The following is a 27460-nucleotide window of genomic DNA, read 5'->3' as shown; positions in this document are numbered from 1 at the left end:
TGCAAACTATAATGAGATCTCATTCTATATAAGATCCACTTGAATTCTGGTAGTGACCTCCAAAGTTTCTGTAGGGTTACAGCTTCTGTACTCTCCTCAGCAACCATAATTATATAGCACTTGAGCCTCGGGAAACAGATAGACATTCCAATGAGACAAAGACAGAAATTGCCCAAAGACTGCCCTGAGCTCTGTAATGCCTTTCTTAAAAAAAAACAAAAACAAACCAAAAAAAACCCAAACAAACCACAAAACCTTAAAAAAATCATTCTTAAAACAGGCTTCAGCATTCTTTTTTCATCAAAACAGTATGCTAGGAAACGAAAATTAATGTGCGTTCAGTTGTTATGACTAAACTCAAACTTCTGTGTCAGTCCCAAGACAGTGCCTAGATCAGGAGGCCACAGCAATAAGTTTTCCTAATGAAGATATTTTGGGTTTTTTTGGGGGGGAGCGTGGGATGGACATACACATTTCCCTTGATTCTTAACTTGTAGATGTTACAGTGGCACACAGTACCAGCATATGATTCTACTGAAGACTTTTATATTTTTTATAGGCTAGCAAATGATATTGATTCTCCTTTCCCTGTTAGTCTTGAGGAGACAAGGGATTTAACTTTTTTTGCTTTTTTGAAAGCAGATAGGACTCATGGAACTTTACATTTCTCAAAAAACTGTCTTCAGTTTTTGTCCAGAAGAGCAGTTCTGCTGGACACTGTTAGTGATAAAATTGTCCTTAAATATTCACTTCTTCAGGATTATCTTTACAGCTCAGCTTGGCACACAGATGACCTCTAATTGTTTAACCAGACAAAAAGTAATCTAGATTGCTGATGGCAAAAATCCTCTTCATAGTTTGATGAATTGTGAGAAAGCATTTTTACAATTTTGTTCTGCTGGTTTGTTGCAGAGAAAGAAGTATTCCTCCCCTCTTGTCATGCTGTCCAGATAACTTGAAATAGTGGGAATTGTTACTATTATGTAGGTAAAACTATTATGTGTAAAGCGGTATTATGTACTGTGAGAAAATAGATGCGTCTAACAGGACCTAATAATAGCATGTGCTCTCATAAATCTGTTTTGATTACTCTGGCTTTCCACTTTCCCCAATGCTTCATATACACTGAAGAGTGACAGTAGAGTGATTCACTTCAATTCCATTAGTCACAGGTAAATGAGCATCTTCTAAATTTATAGTCAAGACAGCTACTTGACTGCAAGTTATCTGGGTGAACTTCAATACTGAGAAGCTGAAGGTGAAGAAAAAAAGGAATAGGAAATGATATTACTTAAGTGGACAGTGCTCACTAGACCTTTTTCTTATAAGGAAAGTGAGATACATAAAAAATACCCAGCCAAAAGAAGGGTAAAGAGCTTCTTCGCAGTCAGCCTTCTGCCCTTGCCAAGGATGTAAGGACCTTTACACATCTAGCTGTTGGACTGCCTGCATTTATCCACACATTTGTCAGCTCTAGACTGTGTTAGCAAAATGTATCCTGACACCCTGAAAATTGCTTAGAAATAAAAGCTTGTGAAGAACAATTTTGTCCTTTTATATATCTTATAAGAAAGGCTTGACAGAAGCTTTCATTTGCTTCTAATCCATAAACTACACCAAATGTCTTGGCTCACAGTGCTCTTAATCCCATATAGCCTATATTCTCCTCATTGTCATCACAGGACATGGGTAAGATATTTTCATGCAAAATAAGTGAATGCTGAAAAGATGTAGTTATCTTTTAATGGCAATTATTTGCCAAATAGGTGGATAACTTTGATCAAGAGAAAAGAAGCCCAGAATTTCTTATTGCAAAACCAAGCTTTTTTTTTTTTAAAGCATCTTAAAAATTAGGTAAGATGACACAAAATTTTTTATTTAGTCTGACTTCAGATATTTGGAGGTTGTCATCTAAGCAGAAAATGAGTATGGGGAAATTTGCTTTAATTTAATTTACTGATTAAGCCAAACTTAAGAATCACAATGGTACTTTTCACGCAGCAGCTACCTACCTTTTAAGTGAACAGTTTCAACTGAGGTCATGTTATTACCAGAGAACAGTCTTCGAACCTATTTGATCACCAAAGAAACCTAAAGCTGTGTTGGGTTTCAAAGACAAGTGTCAATCCCTATGAGTTTACTCATGTTTAACTGAAGCATGCATCTTAAGTGATAATGATTTTAGTTTTAGTCACAGGGAAGATAAGACTTTATTTTACTGTTTGCTTGGGTAGGATAACACTGGATTTGTCCACCAGATGCTGTTCGATTTTTTACTGAATTCAATACTGAAACAACTTTAGGTGGTTTACAAGAAGCAGGTGCTGCCTTAAAATCTGCTGATTCCTTGTCTGATACCCATTTAGGTACCTCTGTTATTCAAGTGACAGCCACAGATGCTGATGATGCCAACTATGGAAACAGTGCCAAAGTGGTGTACAGCATCCTTCAGGGACAGCCATATTTCTCGGTGGATCCAGAAACAGGTTAGCAATTCATTCAGTCTTACTTTTTTGCAATGACAGAGACAGGATGCAGGGATCAAGACACTTTTCACTTGCACTTAAATATTGGAACAGGTGTATGGCATCATATGACTTGACACGAAGCTGATACATTTTTTCTAAATGGAAACTGGAATCACATTAAAAGTATTCCTTTTTTTTTTTGTTAAAATATTATTGCAGAAGAACTGCTTTACTTGGTATGAATAAAAACTTCTGGAAGACAACTGTTAGCTGTAAGGGTCAACAGTTCAGAAAGGGTGTAGAATATCATAAAGGGTCCAAAGAATCATGAAAGTATTAAAGCCTTCTTTACACCAATTTCTGGGAATTTCATCTGTTTGTCTTTAAGAAAAGGAAAAAGGAGCTGGATAATTTCAGACTGTAAGGTAAAAAAAAAAAAGATCCCCAAAGGAAAATTAATTATTTCTAAAAGTTTGTTATAGATTCTTGACGATTGACAATTTTTAACTCAAGATGCTTTTTGAAACTATATTCTGATTCCAACGGCTATTAGAATTGAAGCGGGAAGCAGTCATGGTTTTAAGTTGTAAAGCATGAATGGAAGCCCTTTTCACTGTTATTTAGGAAATCAGATAAAAGACAGACACAAAGAAGAAGAACTTGTGTCAACTTTGGAAATCTATAATCCAAAATTGGTTTTCAAAAAAAAAAAGCAAACAACACCCTTCGCCCCTCCAGACACCTAATCCTTAGCAGGTGTTGCATTAGCTTGTTCTTGCACGTTATCAAAATTCTTCTGGTTTGAGAATCCAGAACTTAAGTGCAATTTTGCCCAGAATGCCTGAAGTTCCTAACCCATTGAGCATGCTCAGATGATGGCTAATTTCCCTTTGAATCAATTTCTTTTTTAAATACAGCAAGGGCATTATATCAAAGATAACAAAAGTCACATGGCTACAGTTTTAAAAGAGAGCATAACGATTTTGCCTAGGATTGAAGTGTTTGGGGTTTTTTCCCCTTTTCCTCTCTCTCTCCGTTTTTTCTCCAATCCCCTACTCAAAACACCTTTATCAGGCATAAGCAGGGAAACTGGACCAGTACCACACCGGCATTAACTGATGGCAGCAGGTGGTTAGGCAGGCAGACGGTTTAGGGCAGACCTGGGCTCTCATCTTAGGTTCTGGGATTATCTTTCATTTTTATCCAATTTGCTGTTTAATGCTACATATATTAACGAGCCTAGGTACGGTAATCAGAACTTGGCAATCCTGGATCAGACGTAAATGCCATAACCACTAGACTATAGAGGTTTTTTTCTTTGTTTCACTCTCTAGGAGTAGGAGTTTTCTAGGGTTGCTTTTTTTGCATAATAGAACAGCCTCCATACCAAGCCAAGCTTGTAATGAGAGCTGCCTTCTGAGAAAGGAAAGGCGGGGGTGTGAATCCTCCAACGTCACTTGAGAAAGCTCTCATCACTTCAACCTTGCAAAACCACCACCCTTCTAAGTACAAGAAAAAGCTCTGATTAGTTTTCTAAAAGAAAACATGTGTGTGTCCACTTTAATGAAAAGGTCTTTTTGGCTCTGGATCCCAGGAGGATTGAAGTTACTTCTCTGTTCAGGCTATGGGATTTTTGGTTTTCTCACCTGAGGTCCCTACTGGTTTTGTGTGCTGTACAAGAGTCTGAGCTATTTAAATTACATTTATGAAATTCTTGAGATCAGACAACCAAAAAACATTTCCAACACTGATTTTACAGTCTTGTCCAATGCTTTTATTAGCTATAGTCCTAGCTGACTTACAGGGCCCATCACTGGGCATGAAAATCTATGATTTATTACAGTCCAGAAGAATGAATCTGGGGCATGTTAAGAGTTCAGCCTTGTGCTATAATATCAAAACCTCACCAGGGCTGGAGATAACATATTACATTAAAATATTAACTGGAGATATTACCTGAAAAATTTAATTAATTCAACAAATATATGTATATTTTTGTCATTGAAAGAATAATTAGACTGATTTAGCACATCACAAACAATGAATATGTCCCTGTTACCTTTATTTCTCTTTTTTCTTAAAATCACATTAAATCAGCCATAGCTTGAAAGGCTTATTGCAGTGTAGCTTTTTTTGACTGCTGTGGATTAAAATCTGCACAGTATATTTTACATGAATCCATTTAAAAACTCTGAGATTTAAGTGGGTGGTGCTTCTTCACCTCTCTGTCTCTCTTTTTTCTTTCTTCTCCAAGGCTTAATCAAGACTGCTTTACCAGACATGAGCCGAGAGAACAGAGAACAGTATCAAGTGGTCATCCAGGCCAAAGACATGGGAGGCCAGATGGGAGGACTATCAGGGACCACCACCGTGAACATCACGCTGACTGATGTCAACGACAATCCGCCTCGCTTCCCCCAGAGTATGGAGCACCTAATAGTTCCGTTGTTTTCCAGAGAACCTCTCTAAAATCAGCTGTTTCACTGTCACCATCTGGGATCTTCTGGTTTTCTCCCTTTATATTTAGTATAAATGCTGGCCCACTGCTGTGTCTGCTTATGTTGCAGCATTATTAAGGCAAATGGGAATCTCTGCCTCCGTTTTTTTAATAGCAAAATATTTCTTGGAATGGTAAACTTCCTTCCCATTCTTTGCTTACAGGAATATGAGCTGTATCAATAACCTAGGCTAACTGCAGGGACTTGAAAACCTTTAGAGCAATTTAATTACAAAATTTAGGGTTCAGTTTTTGGAGACACTTTTAGTTCCACATGTTTAGGCAAGCGAATAGGTCAGCAAATTTTCTAATGTACCACCTTGCACAGGCAGAGTTGCTCAGGTGGTATGCTCTGCTGGAAGTCTAAGCATTTGGTTTAGGTACCTGTAATCTGTGTTCAGCTCTTGATGTTGAATGATTTTAGATCTAGTTCATGAATGATTGAATGATCTGGACCAGTTTGACACAAGTAAGTTTTTTAAAAATATCTCTGTAGAATAAAAAAATGGCAAAGAACAGAAAGCTGCACAATACAGAAAGCTTCACAGTAGCATACTACAGATCTTTTCATCCTAGGCCACTGGTTTAAATCCAATCCCAAATTGTTATAATCAGTGTCTGATAACTGTTTGATAGGCTGCAGATAGAAGAAATTTACAGCCGTAGTTCAGTGCCTGCTGGAAAAATGTCCACATTGTAAAATTTGAATTGCTTGTTGGCACTGATTAGGGACCTGACTGGCTCTCTTTACAGATTCACCAAGGACTGAACAAACACAGCTGATTTAGAAAACGCTCTCCTGGACTTGAAGAAATTTGAAAAGCACTTCAGTACCATGCCAATAAGTACACTCAGAATAGTATAAACAGGTCAACCTAGAACAGATTTTCTACAATATTAGAAAATTCTGGCAGTGTGGGAGAAAGGATTCTTGAAATTGCATATAAGTTTTTTATCTCTATTCATGATAACAGATTGCTTTTTAAAAAGAGAGAGGAGAGGAAGTACTGCATTCCTTATAAAGAAAATATAATTTGAATTCACACTCAGAGTTTACTTGCTGAGAATAACCTTCACATGGCAAACTCAAACAGCAATTTTTAACCAACCTTCCTGTTTGACTTCAGAAGAGGATACTGCTTAAACATGTATGGCATTATATAGCCCATACTATTTTGGCAAATGAGAATTCTTGAACCTAAATTAGACTGCAGTGTAGAACATTGCATTGTAAGTGTTGTTGCTGAATTAAATTAAATTAAATTAATTAAAAAAATAAAGAATGAAAAATGCATAGAACTGCAAAATAACTTAGTGTTTTCAGTCTCCTTAGCCTTTGCTCCTTATGATGCTCTTCTTTCAAGATTAGTTTTAAGTGTCTTAAAAGAAAGCAAAGGACATGTAAATATAGGAAATAGGCTACTTGCAAGAAAGATACTTGACTGTGCTTCACTACAAGTCAATACAACTATACACATTCTTATTGGACCCTTCAGATGAGGATTGTGCATTTTATCAGGTGCTAATTTTGTCAGATTATTAAGTTATTTTTCCAATACTAGTATTCCACTCAGTAAATTAATATTAATTTACATGAGAAAACACATCAAAAGAAACATCACATTCTGGGTTGCCACATGTAAAATGCTGAATATATCAGATTTCTTTTTTTTACATTTTCTTGGTAAGAAATAACTGAAAATACTGATTTAGAAACATTTGTGTCTTGCTAGTGATGAAAGGTCTTCATTGACTGGTTCTGACTGGTCAAGAAAACCATCCCATTAATATTTTTTCTGCAACAGTATGTCTTTATAATTACATTTTTCTTGCAAATGTTGTCAGAAAATACATATAAATTCACTTTTCATACACATAGGCAAGATTAAAGTCTGTGTAATCAGAATTCTTTCTAGCCAACCCTGATTATAAAAACATTAAATGAAACCAACCATTGAAAGAGCACAAAAAGTATATGCAGAGTAAATTAAAGAAAATCTGAATGTATCTGCATTTCAATTAACTATAGCAATTAACATGAACATGTATCCAAATTCTCTTTACCATGACTCTTTAGTATGTATTACCAATAACAGATGAATGAATTACTTTCACACAGAACACCTACAAATCTTGAATATATTTTTCAAAAGAATAAAAAAAAAGTCTATTCTATTTTAGTCTCTTTTCAAAATCCACACTGGTTTCTACAAGTCTTGTGCTTTGAGAAAACAAAACAAAATCCCCTACTACTAAATATATCTGGGAACATTTCTAAAAAACTGAGAGAAAAAAAATGTATGTGCTGTTAAATAATCAAGGTTAGAACTGGTGCTTTATTGTTGATCTTCTCTGCTCCTTAGAGCTGAAGAACAAAAAAAAAAAAAAAAATTAAAAAATTAAAAGCACAGTACTAAATGGCTTTGAAGAATCACTTGAAATTTTTGTGACAGTTTGTCAATCAACTCCAAATCCTGTTTTAAAGTTTAAGAAAATGCTGTTAGTCATCATACTAAAGTGTTTCAAACTTCAAGTTACTTTAAAAATCCAGGTGAAATTGAAGATGTTTATTATTCAGAAGACCAAAGCTTCTCAAAACAATAAATGCTTGATTTCGCTCTTCCAGGCACCTATCAGTTCAGCTCTCCTGAGTCTGCACCACCTGGGACTCCTCTTGGCAGAATTAAAGCCAATGACCCCGATGTGGGTGAAAATGCAGAGATTGAGTATAGCATCTCCAATGGGGATGGATCAGACATGTTTGATATCGTCACTGACAAGGACACACAGGAAGGGATTATAACTGTCAAAAAGGTTTATTTTTTCTCCCTCTCTTTTATATGTACTTAGCTCTCCAGGTGTTACAGTTATTTTTCTTTTTCCAGGGGAAGGGAGGGTAGATTTCACAGGGGTCAGGCTGCCAAGGAGTTGTTGTATTAGTTTTGTTCTTCTCTTTCTTCAGCAGATATCTGTTATTTTCAAGTCTCAAGGGAAATTTACTGGCATGTCACTTCACATAAAGCAATATTTCAGTGGCTGCTGTCTGTTCGATATATATATTCTCACACACAGTACTTTCAAATTCGGGCTGTGAAAACCTGGAGGGGTTCAGTTTAAAGTGGGGTTTGTCAGCTGAATGCTGCAGTAAGGCTCACAAGGATTGGAGGCTCATCTGAAGTTTGAGGAACTTACACCTCCAAGGCTAAACTGTCCCTCTCTAGTCTGTCCAACAGTCAGGTATCTCCGGTACCTAAAATCTGTCTTGGTTTAAGTCCAAACTTGGTGAAACTTAAGTTGTTACACATAACGTCAATGGAAGTTTAAAGAGCAAAGACATGAGCAGAAATTTAATTCAAAATACCATCTCTGACAGATTTATTGGTTGCTTTTTAGTGTTCAGCCTGTTAAACTCTGAACACTATTTTCTGTTCTTTTCTTACTAAACCTATCAGTAACAATTAATTGATATCTACATATATATAATATAGATCTATACACATATATATGGAAACACGTATCTTTATGTATGTGCAGGCATTTATATATGTGCACATATGAATCTATATATACATATGCATATATGGATATGCATAATATAAATCTCAGAGAGATTGGAAATCAGACTTCATAGTTTTTCTTTTCACTCTGAAACATGGAGGCCAGGGACAGGTCTGAGTTGCTCCTGATGCAAAATAGGTAAGGGTAGATGGTAATGGGGAGGAGTATGGAAAAAAGAAGTAGGACAGAGAGCATTTAAGAGCTGCGATAATTGTTCTTATTCCTACCAATGAGATGAAACAAATAAGACCTTTACCAACTCCTACTCGTGGATTGAGTCCAGCTTCCCCATTTCTTTCTCTCTTTCTGTTTTACTATAGATTGACCCCTTCTGGTTTTCCAGGAATCTGAACAAGTAGTAGGCAGAGGGATCATAATTGCCTTGCTGCCCTATAATACTCCTCATTTTTCTTATACCTAGAGCAAGCCCTAATATACTCTATCTTCTCCAAGATGCATTAAATTCTAGAGCTTTTGCTCCTAAAAATGCCTACACTTCTAATTCAGCATTATAAAACTTATTCACATTTCTTGTAAAGTGACACAATTTCCTTTACTATTATTATTTGCTCTCCAGCATCTGGATTTTGAAAACAAGATGTTATACACGTTAAGAGTGGAAGCAACCAACACTCATCCTGATCCTCGTTTTCTTCAGCTGGGGCCATTCAAAGACATGGCTTTTGTCAAAATTTCTGTGGAAGACATAGATGAACCTCCAGTATTCAGCAGACCCTGGTATTTAATAGAGGTAGATGAAGATGCCAAGGAAGGAAGCATTATTGGGCAGGTTGTAGCCCAAGATCCAGATATAACAAAGAATGCAATAAAGTAAGCCATTACACAATATAAAATGCTTTAGATGTGGGTCAAATCTCCTGCACAGTGATGAGAGTGCAATGTAATAGGGGGGCACTTGAGTAATTGAGCACATAGGGGCTACTGAAAAGTGTCAAGCAGACAAATATCCATGGGAGCTTGTGAAAGCACAGTTAACAGGGCATGGTATGCTTCTGAAGGACAGCCTATAGGCATCAACTAAAAAGAAAGGAGAGGTCAGCATTTAACTGGCATCATGTTCCAGTAATTTTACCAAACTGTTCATAAGATTATGCTTTTATACCATGTTTCCAGTGGCAAAGTTATGTAAAATACTCAAAATGGTGTACTTCTACGCTCCCTGCTAGTTGATAGCAGTCAGCCTTCTGTATGTTCATAATCCCCTAGACATGACATTGTCTACCATGTTCCATAGCTTAACTATTTAATGATCACATTATTAAATAAGAAATGATTGCGAGAAAGTCATAACGATGAGCGGTAAGAGTTCAGTGCTGTGAAATTGCTGTAATTGTTAGCCATCTGCTATTATTATCTGCTGTGACAAACACAGCACTGAAATTTGTGTATTAACCATGCAACTGATTAGGAAACCTGATTTCTGCATTTCTGAACAAGACTGTTATGTCCTGCAGCAGTACGGTTTGAGGTAGGAGGTGTGAGAGGAGGAAGAAAATAAAATATTTTTAAGTAGTCTATGTATAAATTTAACCTGATAGTGACTGGTAACTACTAGACTAATTAAAAAACACCTGTAAAACAAGTTTTTCCTTGCTGGGGAAGAAAAAGCAAACACAAGTGTCATAAAATAAGGTTTTAAGAACTTTCATCTTAAACAACAATTAAGCCAAAGATTTTTCTGGTGATTTTGATGCTCCTTGTGATATCTCAAAAATATCTTGTATAAATTGATACTTAGTTATATCTGCAATGTGTGTCCTTTGATGACTGAGTTCTCCAAGAAGCAATTAATTTGCAAAAATATTATCTAAGAATGTTGACTTTTAGTTGTTATCCCAGCATACACTTTATAAGCTAAAATGTAATTTCAAATATGAATCCAACAAACTGACCACGTACTTAGTTTGGTCTTCATCCTTCTTGCTGGTCTTAAAAAATTGTTTCTCAGTATTTGTAACATGCTGCACTCAGGCAGCTACAGGAAAGCTTAGGTTAATTGTAAAAAAACATTCTTGATTCACCACAGTTAAAAGTAGAAAACTTTTAGAGGTGGCTGTGAGCTAAACTAGAGACTGTAACAGGAGATAGTGATGCTCAGTTGTACTGTATCTTGACAGATATTCTGTGGATCGACACACTGACCTTGACAGAATATTCAACATCTATTCAGGAAATGGATCCTTATTCATCTCAAAGCCACTTGATCGGGAAGAAACTCCTTGGCACAACATCACTGTCATAGCATCTGAAATCAGTAAGTTGGAGATCGTTTATCTCAGAAGAACATTAGAACTGAGAAACGACTGAAATTCTACAGTATCTATGATTTATCTTGTTTCATTAGTTTTGCCCTTATTCAGATATTATCAATGGGCAGAGTATCTTTAAATGCACATCTAAAAGTTCAGTTTACTACTTTAAGATTATCTTTGCCCATTTATGAATAGAGAATTTGGAATTCTCAGGCTCAGCAAAACCGTGTACAGTATATATTAGACAAGTTAACTGGTTCCCTGAGAATTCCCAGCAAATAATTTGGTGCAGGTGTGATGCACTGGCTTTATCCTAAGCTAAGTCTTTGGAAAAATCCTTGGTAAAAAAAGTTGTCTATGACAGACAAATAACACATTGTCAGAATGATCACTGTAAACAGGGGAAGAATTATGCTTTACCTCAACTGCTTTAACTTATGTCAGGAAATGGCTTCATCTGAAGTCAAGATTAGAGGAAATTCTTTCCTCTCCATGTCTGAAGCAGACCCTAGCCCTAAATCTTTCACCTGGATTCTTTACTATTCTGTTGGACCCTTTTAGATCTGGATGTCTCGTGCCTGCCTTTTCTTTCCAGCCAACTGATAAGAGTCATCAGAGGGGAAACAGAAACACCGATTCTAGGGGAAAACTTTTCTTCCTTCCTTCGTTCTCCCTATAGATTCCCTAGCACTCTATGTGCTTAATAGTCTGGGAGTCGGGTAATATGGAGAGAGGGATTATATCCCCATTTTCAGAAAGACCGATACTTTTTCATCATAAATGCTTTTTCATTGTTTGATCAAATATGGTGTCCATTTTCAATATCTGTACTATGAGATTAATCTCCAGCAATAGCTTGACCTTAGAGGTCAAGTTTGTGAAGACCAATTGATGATAACATCTACATATGTCCTTGTTTTGGTTTGGGTTTTAGATTTTGTGGAGAAAGGACAACTTTTTGTTGGTTTGGGGTTTTTTTTTGTGATGTTGTTATTGACTGACACTGTTTAACTGCTTTACTGATTGGAAAAGTAAATGTTCTTGACAGCTCAACCTCAGGAAACAGCTTTTGCAATGAATCATTTACTGCACTGATGTATGGAATACAAGTCAATAATAACTCAGTGACCTGTTTTTAATGCAAATCAATTTAAGTATACTTTATATTACTTCAAAATATATATACTATAATAGAACAATTTGTTTCAAATATAAATAAGGCTTTTATGCATATGGAATGTAAATCAGCAGAAAATGAAACATAATTGTTTTAGTATAATCAAGAAAAATTGATATTTCTAATGTCTATTTGAAAAAATATATTAGATAATTTCAGGTCTTTTCATGGACATAGACTGTAAATCTTTGTATTGTAATATAAATAATTTTCTTGTTTCAGATAATCCTAAACAAAGTAGCCAGATACCTGTCTTCATCCGGATTTTAGACATAAATGATCATGCACCAGAATTTGCCAAATACTATGAAACATTTGTCTGTGAAAATGCAAAAGCAGGACAGGTAAACAAATACTTACGTTACTGAAGAACTTGTAATGAAACTCTCCTGGAATACCATAATGAAGACTTCAACGTATCTTAATTTGAACAACTGCAAACCAACCCAGCCTCTTTATTTCCTATCTTCTACAGAAACTACCAGTTGATTCAAAAAAGGAGGAGATAAAAGAGGCAGGACTTTACCCCAGTATAATAACATAACATACAATACAAACCTGTACTTTAAGATGTTTATTCATTCCTAATATCAGAAAATATTTTTCAGAACTAGTTATATATAATGCTACAAAACCATTTATACTGTTTGATAATTCCATTTCCTTCTGGATTTTTTTCAGAGCCTTAGATAATGTAGCCACTTCAAGTACATAAAGCAGGAAAATCTTTTATTATGCTTCAGTAAAGGAGATGTGAAAAATAAGCTTTTACAAAAATAAAAGATAATACAACTCTTTCCATTGTAAATTAAACTTCAATTTGGAATTGAGTTGAATTTGGTCAAAGCTCATGTATATCCCTTTCTAAACTATCTCACAAATTCTGTAACAATCTAAAAAGACAATAACAAGATTTGTAGAGAAAATAAAGTGATAACTAGGAACTGAGAAAGCAGGCAGACCCACAGAACTCAGAGCCAGGATATTACAGAAATCTTTTAATATTACTGCTGCTACCACCAACACCTATTTATGCTAGCGCCAGTCAGCCTTTCAGTTTTAAATCTTGTGAAGAAAGATGTATGTTTTGCTGATATTTAATTCTGAAAATATTTACCAAAGAACTGGATTTAATAGCAGACTCGGTACCTCGAGATTGTCTTTCAAGCATGGGCCTAAGTCCATGCACGAGCCTCTTCTCTAGACTCATGCATTTTTGAGTGGAAGAAGAAGCTTGAGATCATTATTTTTGCTAGTACAGATCTGAGTGGGTTCCTACTTTAGCAGAGAGAGGCCAGGATGGAGCCTTAAACTCAGCTTAGTTCTGTCCTTGTGTCTCAATAGTTTTATGCTGACTTCATCCAACCAAAGCTGGCTAACTTCATGGAAAGTATGTGGAAAGGATCAGAATGTAGAATGTTTTGGTTTTCCTTAGAGCACAGTGACCCTACAACACTCAAAGGTGTTAGAAAGCTGGGGGATATGGATACACGTGAGGAAGCATGCTCATGTTTCCAGTGTTGTATTCAACATAGTCACAGGGGTTGCACTGAGAGTAGCACAGATGGTACCTGAGATGAGGCTGGAATTTCAGATCAGGTCCTGCAGAACTCTAGACAGAGCAAGAACATGCAATTTACCAGTTGCAATTCAAATGATGTTTCATGAATGGTTTAACAGACCAAAGGAAAAAAAAAAAAAGAGAGAGATCAAAAAAGGGAAAAAAGAGGATACAGTGGATTGCTGGAGTTTGCATTCAATTCTACTTATTTTTCATTCATTGTACTTAATACTAGAATCTAAGTAAGTGGGTTAAAAAGACAGAGGATACTTTGAGTGAAATGACTTGGCTTTGAAAAGGTATTTGACCATTATTTTAATTCTTTTTCAAGAAAGTCTTACTATTTTTGATGCAAATGACATAAATAGAGGAATATGCATATCAAAGACAGTGATGAATTAAATTAAAACAGTGGAAGGAATTACAATATCAGAAAAATGAGCAAGGAGCACCTTTCAAAACAACTGAGCTTTATGATCAGAACATTGCGTCTTAACCAGTGACATAAACTGTCACATAAGAATACATATCAAGACTTACGGAATGAGCAAAAATTCCCTAAACTTCTGGTTATTGTACCCTCGTAGTTTTGTTTTATGATTTATAAGCGTTTTTTCCAGGTGTAATACATTCAGATAATTCTAGCCATTAATTTCAAACAGCTGGCATATGACCTAAATTCTGTCTGTGCAACAAAATCTCTTTGCATGAGATGAAACTGAGACAAATAAACCTTAAAATCTCCATATAATGACTGATAGTAAAGTGACTGTACTTTAATAATACAAAGAAAGGTTCCAAAGCTTACAAATGAAGGTTTCATTGAAATTAATCATGTGCAATTTTATCAACCAGCAAAGACAGGTTTTGACATATATATGAACGAGGTTCAATCCAGGTATACTGCTTGTCAGTTTCCTCAACCCAATTTCCATCTAGGCTAGCATACTTGATGAAATATCCATTAATGTATAAAATTTCATTTACCTTTCTGGTAAACTCTGTGCTTTTCTAACAACAGAGATGACAGAGGCCCATTAGATAAGCATATTGTCATTCAGACCTCCCTTACATCTAGTGTACCAATGTAATTCCAGGAATTATTTTCCCTAATTGGAAAAATCCACAGAAATACTAGAAAGACAGTGTGCATCAAGTGTAGCTGCAGAATAATGAGACATCCAGATCGTTATTCTATTTGTTAACAATTGGGTTCCTCAAGACAGGCATCTGAGTTCATATCTGGACATTTACATATAGTTGACTAAGTATTTCAGAAAAGAGATTACCTTCAGTACATGAGACTACTTTTATTTTGGTGCCGAAAAATAGCAGTGAATACAGAGATACAAACTTGAATATTTTGGCCAAGGATGCTACGTTCCAGATAGTCTGTATTGCTCATGTTTAGCAGTCCCCCTATAATACAATAAAGATATAGAATCATGTTGTGTTCATTTAGTACTACTCTACCTCATTTTAGAGATTACCTAAAGCAGCTGTCTTATTAGAATCATTATTGCTTCTTGACACATCACAGCAGTGCTTCTACATCTGGTGCCCATAGCAGGAGAGCCAGACTGAGAAGATAGATACATTTAGTTAATTTTTAATTTTTTTTTTTTTTAAATTGGGCCCAGCTATTAATCACACGGCTCTCTAAATCTCAGGTGCATCAGGAAGCAGTCAGAATGATCAAATATTGCTCTTTGCCGCCAAGTGACATTACTCATTTTCAACATCAGCAGATATTAGAGGCGGCATTCGCTGTGTTTTTCAGATAGCCTTAGGAGGGTCAAAGGAAAGAAAATCCTCCAGTCGCTCCTCCTCCCCTGCCACTCTTTTGTCTCCAAACAACAATGGTATGACTGGGGAGAAACATTATCACTGGAGGTGCATAAACAACTACATTCATTAGGCTGGAACAGATTTGTCACCATGCGAGTCCCGTTCCACCGGCTAATACACAGGCTAAAGAAAAGTATGATGCAGCCTTCCTGTCGCACAATTTAGAAATCCCTAATCCTTTGATGGCGTGCCCCAGGGACTGTTGTGGGGAAGGCTCTGGTACAAGTTCTCTCATGCCCTTGTCACGGGAATTAATTGGGTCTTTTTAGCTGGATTAGAGGATGAGTCCTCTCCATGGAAACCAGGAAGATTTACTTGAAAAGGAGACTGATTTAACTGAACAATTTGCTAGTAACAATTTAGCTAATTTCAATACCCATCAATAATAATATTTAAGAAAATAACCTGCGTTGCTTTTTTTGCACTGATGCTATATTCTTTCCTGCCATTCAGGGGCTCTCAGACATCAGAACACAGAAAGAGTTTATTTCTTCCTGTAGAAAGCTGGCAGATTTTTCTTTTCATTAGTCTCCATACCTCCCCTCCCCTTTTCAGACAGAGCAGACAGAAATCACATTTTTCATGTGGCCATTGCTAATTATCAGTTACCGGTTATTTATACATTGTAGCTGCGTTCTCAGGGTAGACACTCATTGGCTTGATTTAGTGAGAGAGCCATGCTAATAGCCTGTCTCTCTTTTGAAGCAAGAATTGGAGTTCAATGGGGAATTTTCCAACTTCTGATAAGCGTTCAGTCCTGCTTCAAAACTACCAACATATTTGTGGAACAGAGCCAAGACTTGAAAACCAAACTGTTTTGCATTACCAAACATGAAGCTTTGTTAAGTGGCAGGCATTTCAGAACATTTCTTAAGAGATAAAGCATGAAGATCAAAGGTCTATTCAAGCTTACACACATATGATGGAGGCTGCTTTCTGCAGCTAGCACCATACAGGTGTATGGGCTAGAATTGTGCCTGAACATGTGTGATCACTCAAGCCGCAAAATGACAAGATGGGCATCCACTGACAGCTGGATCGATTTTGCAACACTTCCATGTGGGGACACTTGGACTATATTATTACTTCACTCCTAGAGAAATGCAGCCACTGCGAAATCTTCTACAAAATCTTCATCCAACACACTTACAGTATGCTGTGTTATTAATACATTCAAGATTAGTTAGTGATTGGCCCTACCAGATCATACAGGCAGGAAAAGGGGCAAGAGAAAGAAAGGACAGGAGAAACACAAGTTGCTTTTCCACCATTCCCCCCAGCATTTGCACATTACTACATTCTGATGATTGTCAAAAGTGCAGTCTCTCTCACAATATGTTTTTTTCATAGTTTATTGCAGACGAAGTGGTGAGATCTTTCCAGGTACGTTGGGAAATATTTGCAGCACAAAACAAGTTTAATCAGTTTCAAGAATGACAAGGCCAGTGCTCCAAGATCCAGGATTTGTTCTGTTCTCTCCTATATGACTTCTGAAAAAAAGCGTCAGACAAAAAAAACCACAGCAAAATGTCCTGAACATTCCTTTCGCAAGTGCCTAGAGCTATTTTTTAAGTCTTACCTCAGACGCAGCTGAAAGTAGATAAATGCCATTTGAGAAATTTCTCTGTTGTACAATATCCAGGTTTAACTAAGAGCATAATATAACAAGAACAAAAGCCCAAATGATTCAAGTGGATTGAAGGCCTACTCCTCTGCATATCTACAATCACATACAAGAAACAACAGAATTCAGCAGCTGTTACTGTATCTCTAGCATAACAACACCTGTCTCCAGTGGTCTTACTTCTCTGAGATTGGAAGTACAATTTTCATGCTATATGACAATCACATTCTTTTAAAACTTCAGAAAGGCACTGTCTACAACAGCAGACCATCTTTAAATTCCTCTGAAAGTGACATTATTTTTCGCTGTCTTATTTATAATGAATTTTAAAGGAAGGAATTTTGGAAAAAAGGTTTAAAAATATGATAGCTACCACCAATATGATGGTGTTTTGAAAAGAAGCAGCAGAAGATTATGTTGCAGAAATTCTATTTGTCTCAAAATTTGTTTTATTATTAGAAATTTTTAACCTGAAAATATATTGGATCTGTCCACCCATAGACCTCATCTTGTTCAGCTTTCTTCAATGAACCTTTCAAGAATCTGTCTGAAGCATGCTGCTGCGTTTTTAAAGGGTGTACCCTGGAGCCAATGTGCAACTGTGGTTTATTCGCATGACACGCCAAGCCAGCACAGGTGGAAAAGCCCATCTAAAAAGTGGCTAGCTGGTGCTGACCTTCGTTAAAGATGCACTACTAGCTTAACATTTGCTTTAATGATTCCTATATTCCTTTTAGAGGCAGTCCCAAGGCTGATCCCACGACCCAAGTCTCCTACTTGTGCAGCTCTCTGTGTCCACAGATGCAGCCTCAGGAACAGTAAGGGCATGCTCTGAAGTGCACAGGGACCCTTGTTATTTTAGAATGCCCCCACCTAGCTTTTACTCACTTTCTGTCTTTAAAACAGCTTGAAGAAAACTGAAGAGCAGGCTACACCTAGGGATGTACCAGATATATGGAAGGAATCCGTTACTAGGCAGTCTATTCATCCCCAATCACTTTTTCAGAGATGAGTATGAATAGCTATAAAATAGCCTGAACATAAACTACAATCACAATTTCATCTGTGGTGTAAGTCATGGCCTTAAAAACACAGTATCCAGGAGAAAAAAACCCAAACCTACAAAACAGTATTATAACCAAACAATTTCCACTTTTGAAGAAATTATGCCAATGGGAAATAGGTCCAAACCCTTTAACAGAATCTTTGGCTTCATAATGAAATAAATTCTTCAAGAAATTTTTCCAGTTGGAATAATTCCTCATTCACAACTCATCTTAAATTGTCAAGGTGCTACAACCACTTTGTCCTCAGTGTAAAAAAGAAAACTTTATGTCAATGCCTAAGTTTAAATATTCAGTACCCTCAAAGACAAGTGACCCCTAAAAACTTGAATTTACCCAATAAGATCCACTCAAGAGTATGAGACTGTTTCTTCAAACACACAGAAGTGCACATGCACATGCACACGCAACCCTCAAAATAACGACAGTAATGCTCTATTTTCCAAATCGTGCTTATTCACATGGGAAACTATGGAAGAAAGAAAAAAATGAGAATGCTTTTTATCTTACCTAAGCCTGATATGCTTGAAATATATTTGAGTAAATGTCATTTTCTTGAAATAACTCTTCCCTCATAAATCTTACAGTGTCAGAGATCTTTCTCTGAACTCCTGGTGAAGAGAGATCATAACTCAATGTCCATAACTGCTTCAAAATGGAAGAATACATTTCCAACATGAAATTACAAAACGTACATGAAACAGTGCTACATTTTTTCCTATAACTGTGATACTTAAAATAAAAATAGCCACATCTCTTTCATTTCTGCAGTGATTATCATTAACGATTCTCTTTTATTTACAGCTGTATAACTGAAAAAAAAACCTTAATTAGATAACATTTCTAATTTCCTTTCACCTATTCATCATTTGGAAAAATTCACCTGCAATCATCCTGTCTCATTGTTCTTTTATTCTCCCATCTTTCCTGGTGGAAGAACAGCTAGTTCTCAATTGATGCAGCCAATAGTTAGAGCAGGTAATAAGGGTTTTTTCTGGGTTTTTTTTTTCTTCTTCTTCAGCCTTACTCTCAACAATAAGTTTTCAATGTAATTAGGTTCCTCTATGCCTGGCACAATTGTCCTCCTCCATGTGATTTGCACATGAAGGGAATCAAATCCAGATCCTACAAACATCCCACTGATTACATCTCAAAAAGCCCCAAGATACTCAACTGCAATTTCTGGTAGCTATTATATCAGGATATTTTCTTTTTGAGTTTTTCAGCAAGTAATTGCACAAATATTATCACTTATTCTAATTCTCTCTCTTCTCTTTGGTACTTTTACAGTTTTTCTGTCTTTTCAAACTTGTAAAAATGTGAGAGGGAAATTTTCTCATTTCAATTTGGTATTTTAGTCCTATCAGAAGGAAATTGGTTTTGGTAGCAATATTACATTTTTGCATTAAACAATGCAAAACTAAAACTAAGCACTATCCTGGTCTTGCTCTCTGCATTGCCACTCTCGGCCAGATTATGGCAAAGAGAAAAGCAATGGGATATTGGAAAAATGTTGGCATAATCAGAGACTCGGCAACATACTGAATAGGCTACTTTGCCATAAACAGGGATTTGGATAATCTTAGGAAACAGCTAAAACTTTAAAAAAAAAAATAAAAAAATCTAAAGAGCAATGATCATCAAATGCTTTAAAAGTGAAGAGGCCTTAATAAGTAGTTATTATTCTGATCACACTTGGAAAAACTGCATAATCCTGCCTTCAGCATAGTCACATCCTCTTATATAAGGCTGATGTTCACAAATTACCTTTCAAGTTCCTCAATATGCCTCAAAAATAAAAAGAAAATGACAAAAAAAAATCTTGTGGTTGTTTTAGAAGGAGCTGCTGGGAAATGAGTGAGCGAAACTCAGACCTCTCTACTGTTCGGGGTTTTGTTTGGTTTTTTTTTAATAACAGCTTATTAATTTTAGCTGCAATAAAATTATTCCAAAATTAACTAGAACAAATGGGCCAAATACTCATTGTGCAGTACAGCACTAACAGCAGCAGGTTTCTGAAGGATACAGTAAGGAAAACACTTCAGTATTTTTGGTAGCCCTATAATTATGCTTGTCTAGTGCAGCGTTCCATCCTGAGAGATGCTAAATACCCTCCAAAATTTAACTGTATCCTCAGGTCCCATTGAAGCTGGTGTTCAGAGAAAGTACATAAGAAAAAGGCATTCCTTACTTGATTGCTGCAAAGCTTAAAAATCATATCAGTGTTACTTGTCAATTACTGTATGTCTTGAAGAAGTCATGCTGTACTTTCCCTGGAAATATCAGAAAAACAAGCTGCGAAGTAAGCCTTTGATAACAAGTGGCTTTGATGTCTGTGGGACTTCAAGACACCCTACACACTGGAAACACTTGAAAACCTCAAGACAGGCATTGGCTCCCTCATGGCTTTGAAGGAAACAAGTCTGGCTGCTGAGCTCTCTCTGCCTTTAAGTTTAGGTGCCGTAGGAACTCGCCTGTACCGAGTTGCAGCATCCTCAGTTGAAGCTTACTCCCATTCTCATGCCACCAAGCTCATCATCTTGTGACTGAACTCAAACACGTTCTTGCAAGCCAAGGTGGAATATGGGTCACTCTCCAGTGCAATACCCACTGGGGAGTGCAAAGGCCGTAGCAGTCATTGATACGGCTCGCAGGAGTTACTACGACTCAGGCAACCTGGCACGGCGCTAACTGTTGCGAGTCGTTTCACGAACCACAGCTATTCCCAGGTAGCTTTTCCTTCCTCAGTTCTGTAGCTCTTTTCCTTAGCCTCTATCCAGCAGTCTAGCAGTGGACAGATAGAAAGTCAAATTGCTAGTGTATATGTGTGTCTATATATACACGAGACACATATTTGCACATGTTTTGACGTGACAGGGAAGCCTGTGCGATCTAGAGACAACGCTCAAGCCTCTCTTTTTCAGTCCATGGTACTCTGCCCCGATGCTGGCACTATCATCACTCCTTCCCAGCTGGACTTGAGTGGCCTTGTTAGGACAGCTATAAAGCTCCACAGCCAGAGATTTCAATTTAGGAGGGAGTAAAGCATCTCTTTTTATTACCTCAGGAGAACTGAGCACCCTGCCAGCGCAGTACTCCAATTTATTGTCAGGAGCAGATGGGGTGGACTGGGAATTAGACCCACTTAAAAACTGGTTTATACACCATTCTGTGCCATTGCTACATGAGGCCACAGGAGGTTTACGGCTTATTCAGGAGGGCAATTGTTTCTGTATCACTGCAAGATATGGAGTAGAAATCAAAGCACACGGCTATCTTGCAGTGAGGACTGGCCCTTTTTTCATCCCCCGCTACGTGTTTAAGCAATAAAACAACAACTTGCTTACTGTAACCTCTCCTGTGTTTATGCGGGGAACATTTGGCTTAGGACATCAGTTTGTGTCTTCAGATAGAGATTAATTGGATTTTTACTGGACATAAAAAGCAGAGACCTTATTTCAAACACAAGATTTCTAAAATAGCATGAAATACTGTTTTCTTTATAGCTGATACAGACTGTGAGTGCAGTTGACAAAGACGAGCCTCCTCGAGGACACAGATTTTTCTTTGAGTTGGTGCCAGAATTTGCTGTTCATCCAAACTTCTCCATTGTAGACAACAAAGGTAACTGCTGACCAGCACCATCCCCTTCCCCCCCCAGCCCCAATACTACATAAAACTTTATCCACTAACATTTCTTTATTTTGCTTTTCCATTCTAGATAACACAGCAGGAATTATGACTAGAAGAAACGGATACAGCCGTAGTAAGATGAGTACCTATCTCCTGCCAGTCATAATATTTGACAATGACTACCCGATCCAGAGCAGCACCGGCACGCTGACCATTCGCGTGTGTGCCTGCGACAGCCGGGGGAACATGCAGTCCTGCAACGCTGAGGCCTTGCTCCTCCCTGCCGGCCTCAGCACCGGCGCACTGGTTGCCATCCTCCTCTGCATCATTATCCTGCTGGGTAAGTACCTGCGATGAGAGGTTTCATTGACTAGGCAAAGGTCTGGTCACTTCTAGACCCCTGACGTTCTTCGACCCCTTATTCACACAACCCTGCAGAACAATATTTCATACTTGATGTTGTCTTTTTTTTTTTTTTAACCAATTGTTTTCTAAGATGAAGGAGCTGGGAGAGGGAGAGGGAGCTACTATGGGCTGTTTGTCATCACACTATTCAGAAGAATGTGTGACAAGACTGAGACTATCAATGTTATTTAGGTGAAATAAATATGAAAATCTATGGTCAGTTTTAGATACCATGCTCATTTGAGAAATATTTTGTGTTATAAACAGATCTTCATTTGGAACCAGGACTTTAAAATCATATTCCTAAAGCTGAATGATAAGTTTCTCAGTGATTAAAAAATTATCAATTATACTAGCTATTTAATCATGAATGATTTGTAATTTTTATACTTAGGAAATATTTAGCTCAAAAGCATAGAAGAGAAATGTTCAACTGCTTGCAAGTGGTCGTGAGAGCAGCTGATTAAATAAAGTGCGAGCACAGAAGTTAGATGGGTGGTTGGAGAGCAGAAGCATTAGAAAGATGACGTGATATGAGAAGAAACTAGGATAAATGCTAGCTCATAACCTGGCGTTAAGTACATAAAAATTGCAACTCACATGTTTCGCTTACCAGAGAAGTGCCCCAAGGTTAGGGACCCTGCACTACTTAGTGCTACAGACACAGGTGAAGCCAGAGCAGCACAGGGCTGAAAAGCATTTAAACAGAATTGTTAGTCTACAGCTGCTGTGATTCTCAGCACCTTATCTGATTGTTCAACAGGATGTAGTGTTCTAGGATAGTGGACTGGTGTCATCATGCCCAAAATAGCAGAGACATTTTAAGTACCTGGCTGTAAAAGACACTTCTTCATAATAACCTTTTAGTGATCTGCCCTACTCTTGTATATGAAGTTCTTAAACTTACTTAAGTGGGCTATTACTTGTCTAGCATTAGGAAAACTTGAAAAAAAAAGGTTCCTGTACAGATACAAAACCCGCAAACAAAACAGAACAGCATTTACCTTCACAGCATTGTACCATGGCATGTGGAAGATCCCAGTTCCCCTCTCCCTACCCGCAGCACGTCCAGTCTTCCCTTTTATTCACCAGTACTCAAGTCACTCAGAGTAAAAGCTTTGCTCCTAAGACTCTACAGAAGTGCTCAGCGCTGCTGCAACGTGTGGTTCGGCGACCATTCTTATGCCTCATTGACAGATGATCTCACTGGCCTCTCCTATTTACTCCAGCTAGAATGTATTTACAAATCTTAACTTCAGTTTTTCATCTCCCTCTGTAGAGGTTCATTTTTGTGTCAATCTTTACCTCTCCAAAAGGAAGGGTTATTCAACCAACATTTCTTAAACTAGGGGGATCATGTTTTTTAAAAGAAACATTTAGTAGCAAAGATTAGATTTCAATCCTTGCAGTCATTGAAGCCAAAAATAGTTTTGTCAATAGTATTGATAGCTGAAGGTCTTCAGGTTCTTATTTTCAGAAGGACCTGTAGATCCCATTTTCAAAAGTGAATTAGGCACTTAGGAATACCTAAATCACTAGCTTTCAAGAGTGTGAATTACTTTTGCCAAGGAGATTCAACTACATTTGATGAAATCACCCTTAGTGACTGCCAGGAAGGCAGTACTTCAAAAAAACTAAAATCAAAGTCAAACCCTAGTAGGATGATATATTTTAAGACATTGTCTGCTTTTCAACTTCAGCCTAATTGTATCTCTATTTCCAATACATAATATTTTAATCATTGCTCCCATAGGTTTAAAAAAGCATAAGTTTTTGACTACTATAAAATCATTAATATTTTTCCTTACTAACTTCAGCTTGGAGAGAGCTTTTATCACTCTTTCCCTACTAAAAATCCCACCCCAGCTTTAAAACTTTTCCAGTTCAACAGAAAATGCAACATATTAGCTCATTTATTTAATTTTTAACTACCCATTTCTGCATTCATCCTTTGTTTCCTTTCAGTATTAGTTGTCTTGTTTACGGCTCTCAAGAGACAGAGGAAGAAAGAACCCTTGATTATCTCAAAGGACGATGTTCGGGATAACATTGTGACCTACAACGATGAAGGAGGTGGGGAAGAAGACACCCAGGCTTTTGACATTGGCACACTGAGAAATCCAGAAGCAAGAGAGGAAAGCAAGATGAGAAGAGATGTTATCCCAGAAACTATATTTCAGATAAGACGGACTGCACCTCTTTGGGAAAACATTGATGTCCAAGATTTTATTCATAGAAGGTTAAAGGAAAATGATTTAGACCCAGCTGCCCCTCCCTATGATTCACTAGCAACATATGCCTACGAAGGAAATGATTCCATAGCAAATTCACTCAGCTCCCTGGAGTCGCTTACCACGGAGGGCAACCAAGACTATGATTACCTCAGTGACTGGGGACCTCGGTTTAAAAAACTAGCAGATATGTATGGTGGCGAGGACAGTGATCGAGACTGAGAAAGTAATCTGTGACCTGGTCAGTGTTAGTGGAATTCATGTCTATGTTACTAGATAAAGTGGCCTACTCTCTCTTACTTGGGAATAAAAAATTTACAAAAAATAGGTGTTGTCTTAGTAGGGGTTTGCTTAATCAATAAGTCAACGTGAATGAATATGAATGATTTAGATTTTAAAAAATCTATAATTCACCCTCTCTGCCTAGAAACCTCTGATGAAAGGTTTTTATTGACAATGAAAAGACAATAAAAGGCTTTTTGTGCCTTTAATAATGAGGTGGAAACTTAATTTTTTTTAATTGCTTTGCATTACCTTTCCTACTAGCTGGGACAGTGTGCACCTGCATTGTAACATAATCTCAAAAATATACTTTAAAAAAGATTAATATTACTGCCATATTTATTGAGTTAAAGAATGTCTGTGTGTTGATTCATCATGATATTTTTATATATGTATATTTATATTTTTGTATTTTTATTAAATAAATTAGTATTTATAAAAACAATACTTACTCACGTACTTTGTTAATCATAAGGAACTGTCCGGTCTTTCTGAACAAAGGAAACTGCGTGTTGTGCAATACTTAATTTTTGAATGCATCTTCTTTTGTCAGATTAGTGGTTGAAATGTACTGTGCAAGAACAATATGGAGAGAGTGCTCTGTAATGGGAATGCAGTGTAGAAAAAAAGAAAAATTATTTTGAAAAAGTGGTTATAAATAAATGCAGTCTGGCTTGCAATGTGTATTACTATATTGCATAATAATATAGTTTCATTGTGAAACTTGCTCCCACATACCTTCTTATATGAACAGGTGACCAGTGAGAGGATTTAACAGATATACACCTGGGGATTTAAGGAACGGTGAAGGTTTATTCTGGTAGATATGAAAACAATTTTATAATATGCCCTTTTAAAAATGGAATAATTAAGCAAACATCAATAATGAAAGGAAGGCTTTTCTAGTCTAATCTTATTTGGGGGTTTTGAGGCAATAAGGCAAATCAGACATGTTACTAATAGCATCTTTTTAAATCAAAGCGAGCCAAGCAATAAAAACAAAGCCCAAGTAATATTTTATTAAAGATGTTAGTGTTCTCTTCCTTCAAAGAAGTGCATACATTTGCATATTTTTTAAAAGCAATAATGACAATCCTCAAGTATGTATCTGTGTTTTAAATCTATTTGCTGGATCAGCTTTTATGCAATGCACATTTTTTTTCACAACACAGGATAGGAGGAATTTACCTGGATCACATGTGATCTAACTGAGAGTTGCAAGGCTTATCCACATTTGTTTAAAAAAAGAAAAATAAAAAACCTTAAATGTATGAAAAAGAATCAAAGATGACAACAATATAGGATGTACGCTATCCATAGCATTTCAATTTTTAATATCAACTTTAGGGAAAACCAAGTGCATATAGATGTCCAAAATAATAATATTTTAAGGTTTTCTCTCAATTACTTAGTTATTTTTCAGATCTTTTCAGAAAGAAACTTAAGATACACATTGGCAATGTAATGTGGACTACCGAGGCACTCATCTCTTACCAAAAAGATAATGAAGAGGGTACACACAAAGTCACTTCGCCTGGACATAGGAACACACTCCTGCCTAATATTTTCCTCTCTACTATGTTGACTTTCAGATTACTTCCCAAAAACATCTCTTATTATTATTTATTCTACCCCTCTACCGTATTCTTCTGATAGCCCCAAGGATGCATCTCAAGTTTTCTGACACTGAACTCCTTTATTTTTTGGGGGGACAGAGGGTCAGGGGATTGGGGTTCCAAACAAGCACCTGAACAGCTCACTGGGAGCTGCATGTCAGGGCTGAAACACTATGTTGCAAGCAAAACACTTTAGTGACACAAAAAAAGTCATAATAACCTGCAGCTACGTGGCAGCCATGTACGTGGATATGATGTAGTAACAAGACATCAGTGCATAGCTTGGTGGCATAAGAATGCATGTTTCTTTTTTGTGTCTTTTGGAGCAAAAAGCAAAAGACTTATGGAATGTATGTTCTCCACAGTGTTGCTGCCAAAGTGAAAGTACACTGGAAGGCATTAGTCTTTCAATGCAATTTTCATAACTTTAAGGCACTCCCTTAAAATGGGATAGGAGGGAAAAAATGGATGATAAAACATCTATGTCCCTGAAGAGAAATTACTGGTGGCGGGGGAGAAAAGAATAAAACAAACTAAAACAAGAATATAGGAAAATCTTCCTTGACTTATAGAAATTGTACACCCAAATTTCATCTTCAATGACTAACACAGTAGATTGGACTAAGAGGAGAGCTTTTAGCAATCTTGCAACTTGTCATCAGAAATCTGAATATCACACAGTGATGTAGAATGGCAGGAGAGAGGAGAATGAAAATCTGTCCCAAAGCAAGGACAGATACAGACAAAGTATATATCAGTGCAGCTGAGTAAGTTTTTAAGATGTTAAGAGTTGGTGCAGAACACATTAATGGGTACCAGTTTGATTTAAGAGAGGCTACTGGTGAAGGCAGGATGGAGGAAACAGGGTCTGAGGAATTCTTCTTCCTTGAAGACATATAAATTTAATTTAGAAATTATATTTTCCACACAGAAATAATCTTATTTGTGTATTATTATTTATCTTTTTTTTTTTTTTTCCAGAAAGGAGGGAAAGAAAGGAAAAAGAAGTATTATAGAACTCACTCACAGAACACTCTGGTAGAGACATGTCCTCAGTATCATTATGTCACGGTACCACTGTGGTACTTTGGGAAGAGCAGAAACTCTAGAAGATCATCAGAAAAAGGCACCCCCCTTCTCTCACTCTAGGTTTTCTCAGCCCATGGGTCATTACCACTAAAGCAAAGAGAGGGAGATTTAGCCTTTGTTTTCAGCAAGAAAGT

At 36.9% G+C, this 27460-nt stretch overlaps 1 protein-coding gene across 1 annotated transcript in view; it reads left to right on the top strand.

Moving 5' to 3' along the window:
• Window positions 1-24976, top strand: part of CDH9 (cadherin 9, type 2 (T1-cadherin)) — a 64572-nt gene extending 39596 nt beyond the window's left edge. The window contains exons 3-11 of the mRNA XM_010571467.1: window positions 2367-2486; window positions 4723-4890; window positions 7592-7779; window positions 9101-9354; window positions 10662-10798; window positions 12196-12317; window positions 21577-21694; window positions 21792-22043; window positions 24074-24976. Of these exons, the coding sequence (XP_010569769.1) occupies window positions 2367-2486; window positions 4723-4890; window positions 7592-7779; window positions 9101-9354; window positions 10662-10798; window positions 12196-12317; window positions 21577-21694; window positions 21792-22043; window positions 24074-24561 (1847 nt within the window). The 3' untranslated portion in view covers window positions 24562-24976. The remainder of the gene's footprint in view (window positions 1-2366; window positions 2487-4722; window positions 4891-7591; window positions 7780-9100; window positions 9355-10661; window positions 10799-12195; window positions 12318-21576; window positions 21695-21791; window positions 22044-24073) is intronic.
• Window positions 24977-27460: the final 2484 nt, after the last annotated feature.

Source organism: Haliaeetus leucocephalus, unplaced genomic scaffold (genome assembly GCF_000737465.1).
Source record: "Haliaeetus leucocephalus isolate CR32 unplaced genomic scaffold, Haliaeetus_leucocephalus-4.0 Scaffold328, whole genome shotgun sequence".
In the NCBI taxonomy this organism is placed as follows: Eukaryota; Metazoa; Chordata; class Aves; order Accipitriformes; family Accipitridae; genus Haliaeetus; species Haliaeetus leucocephalus.
Note: the sequence above shows the minus strand (reverse complement) of the source record. Positions and strands in the feature narration are given on the sequence as shown.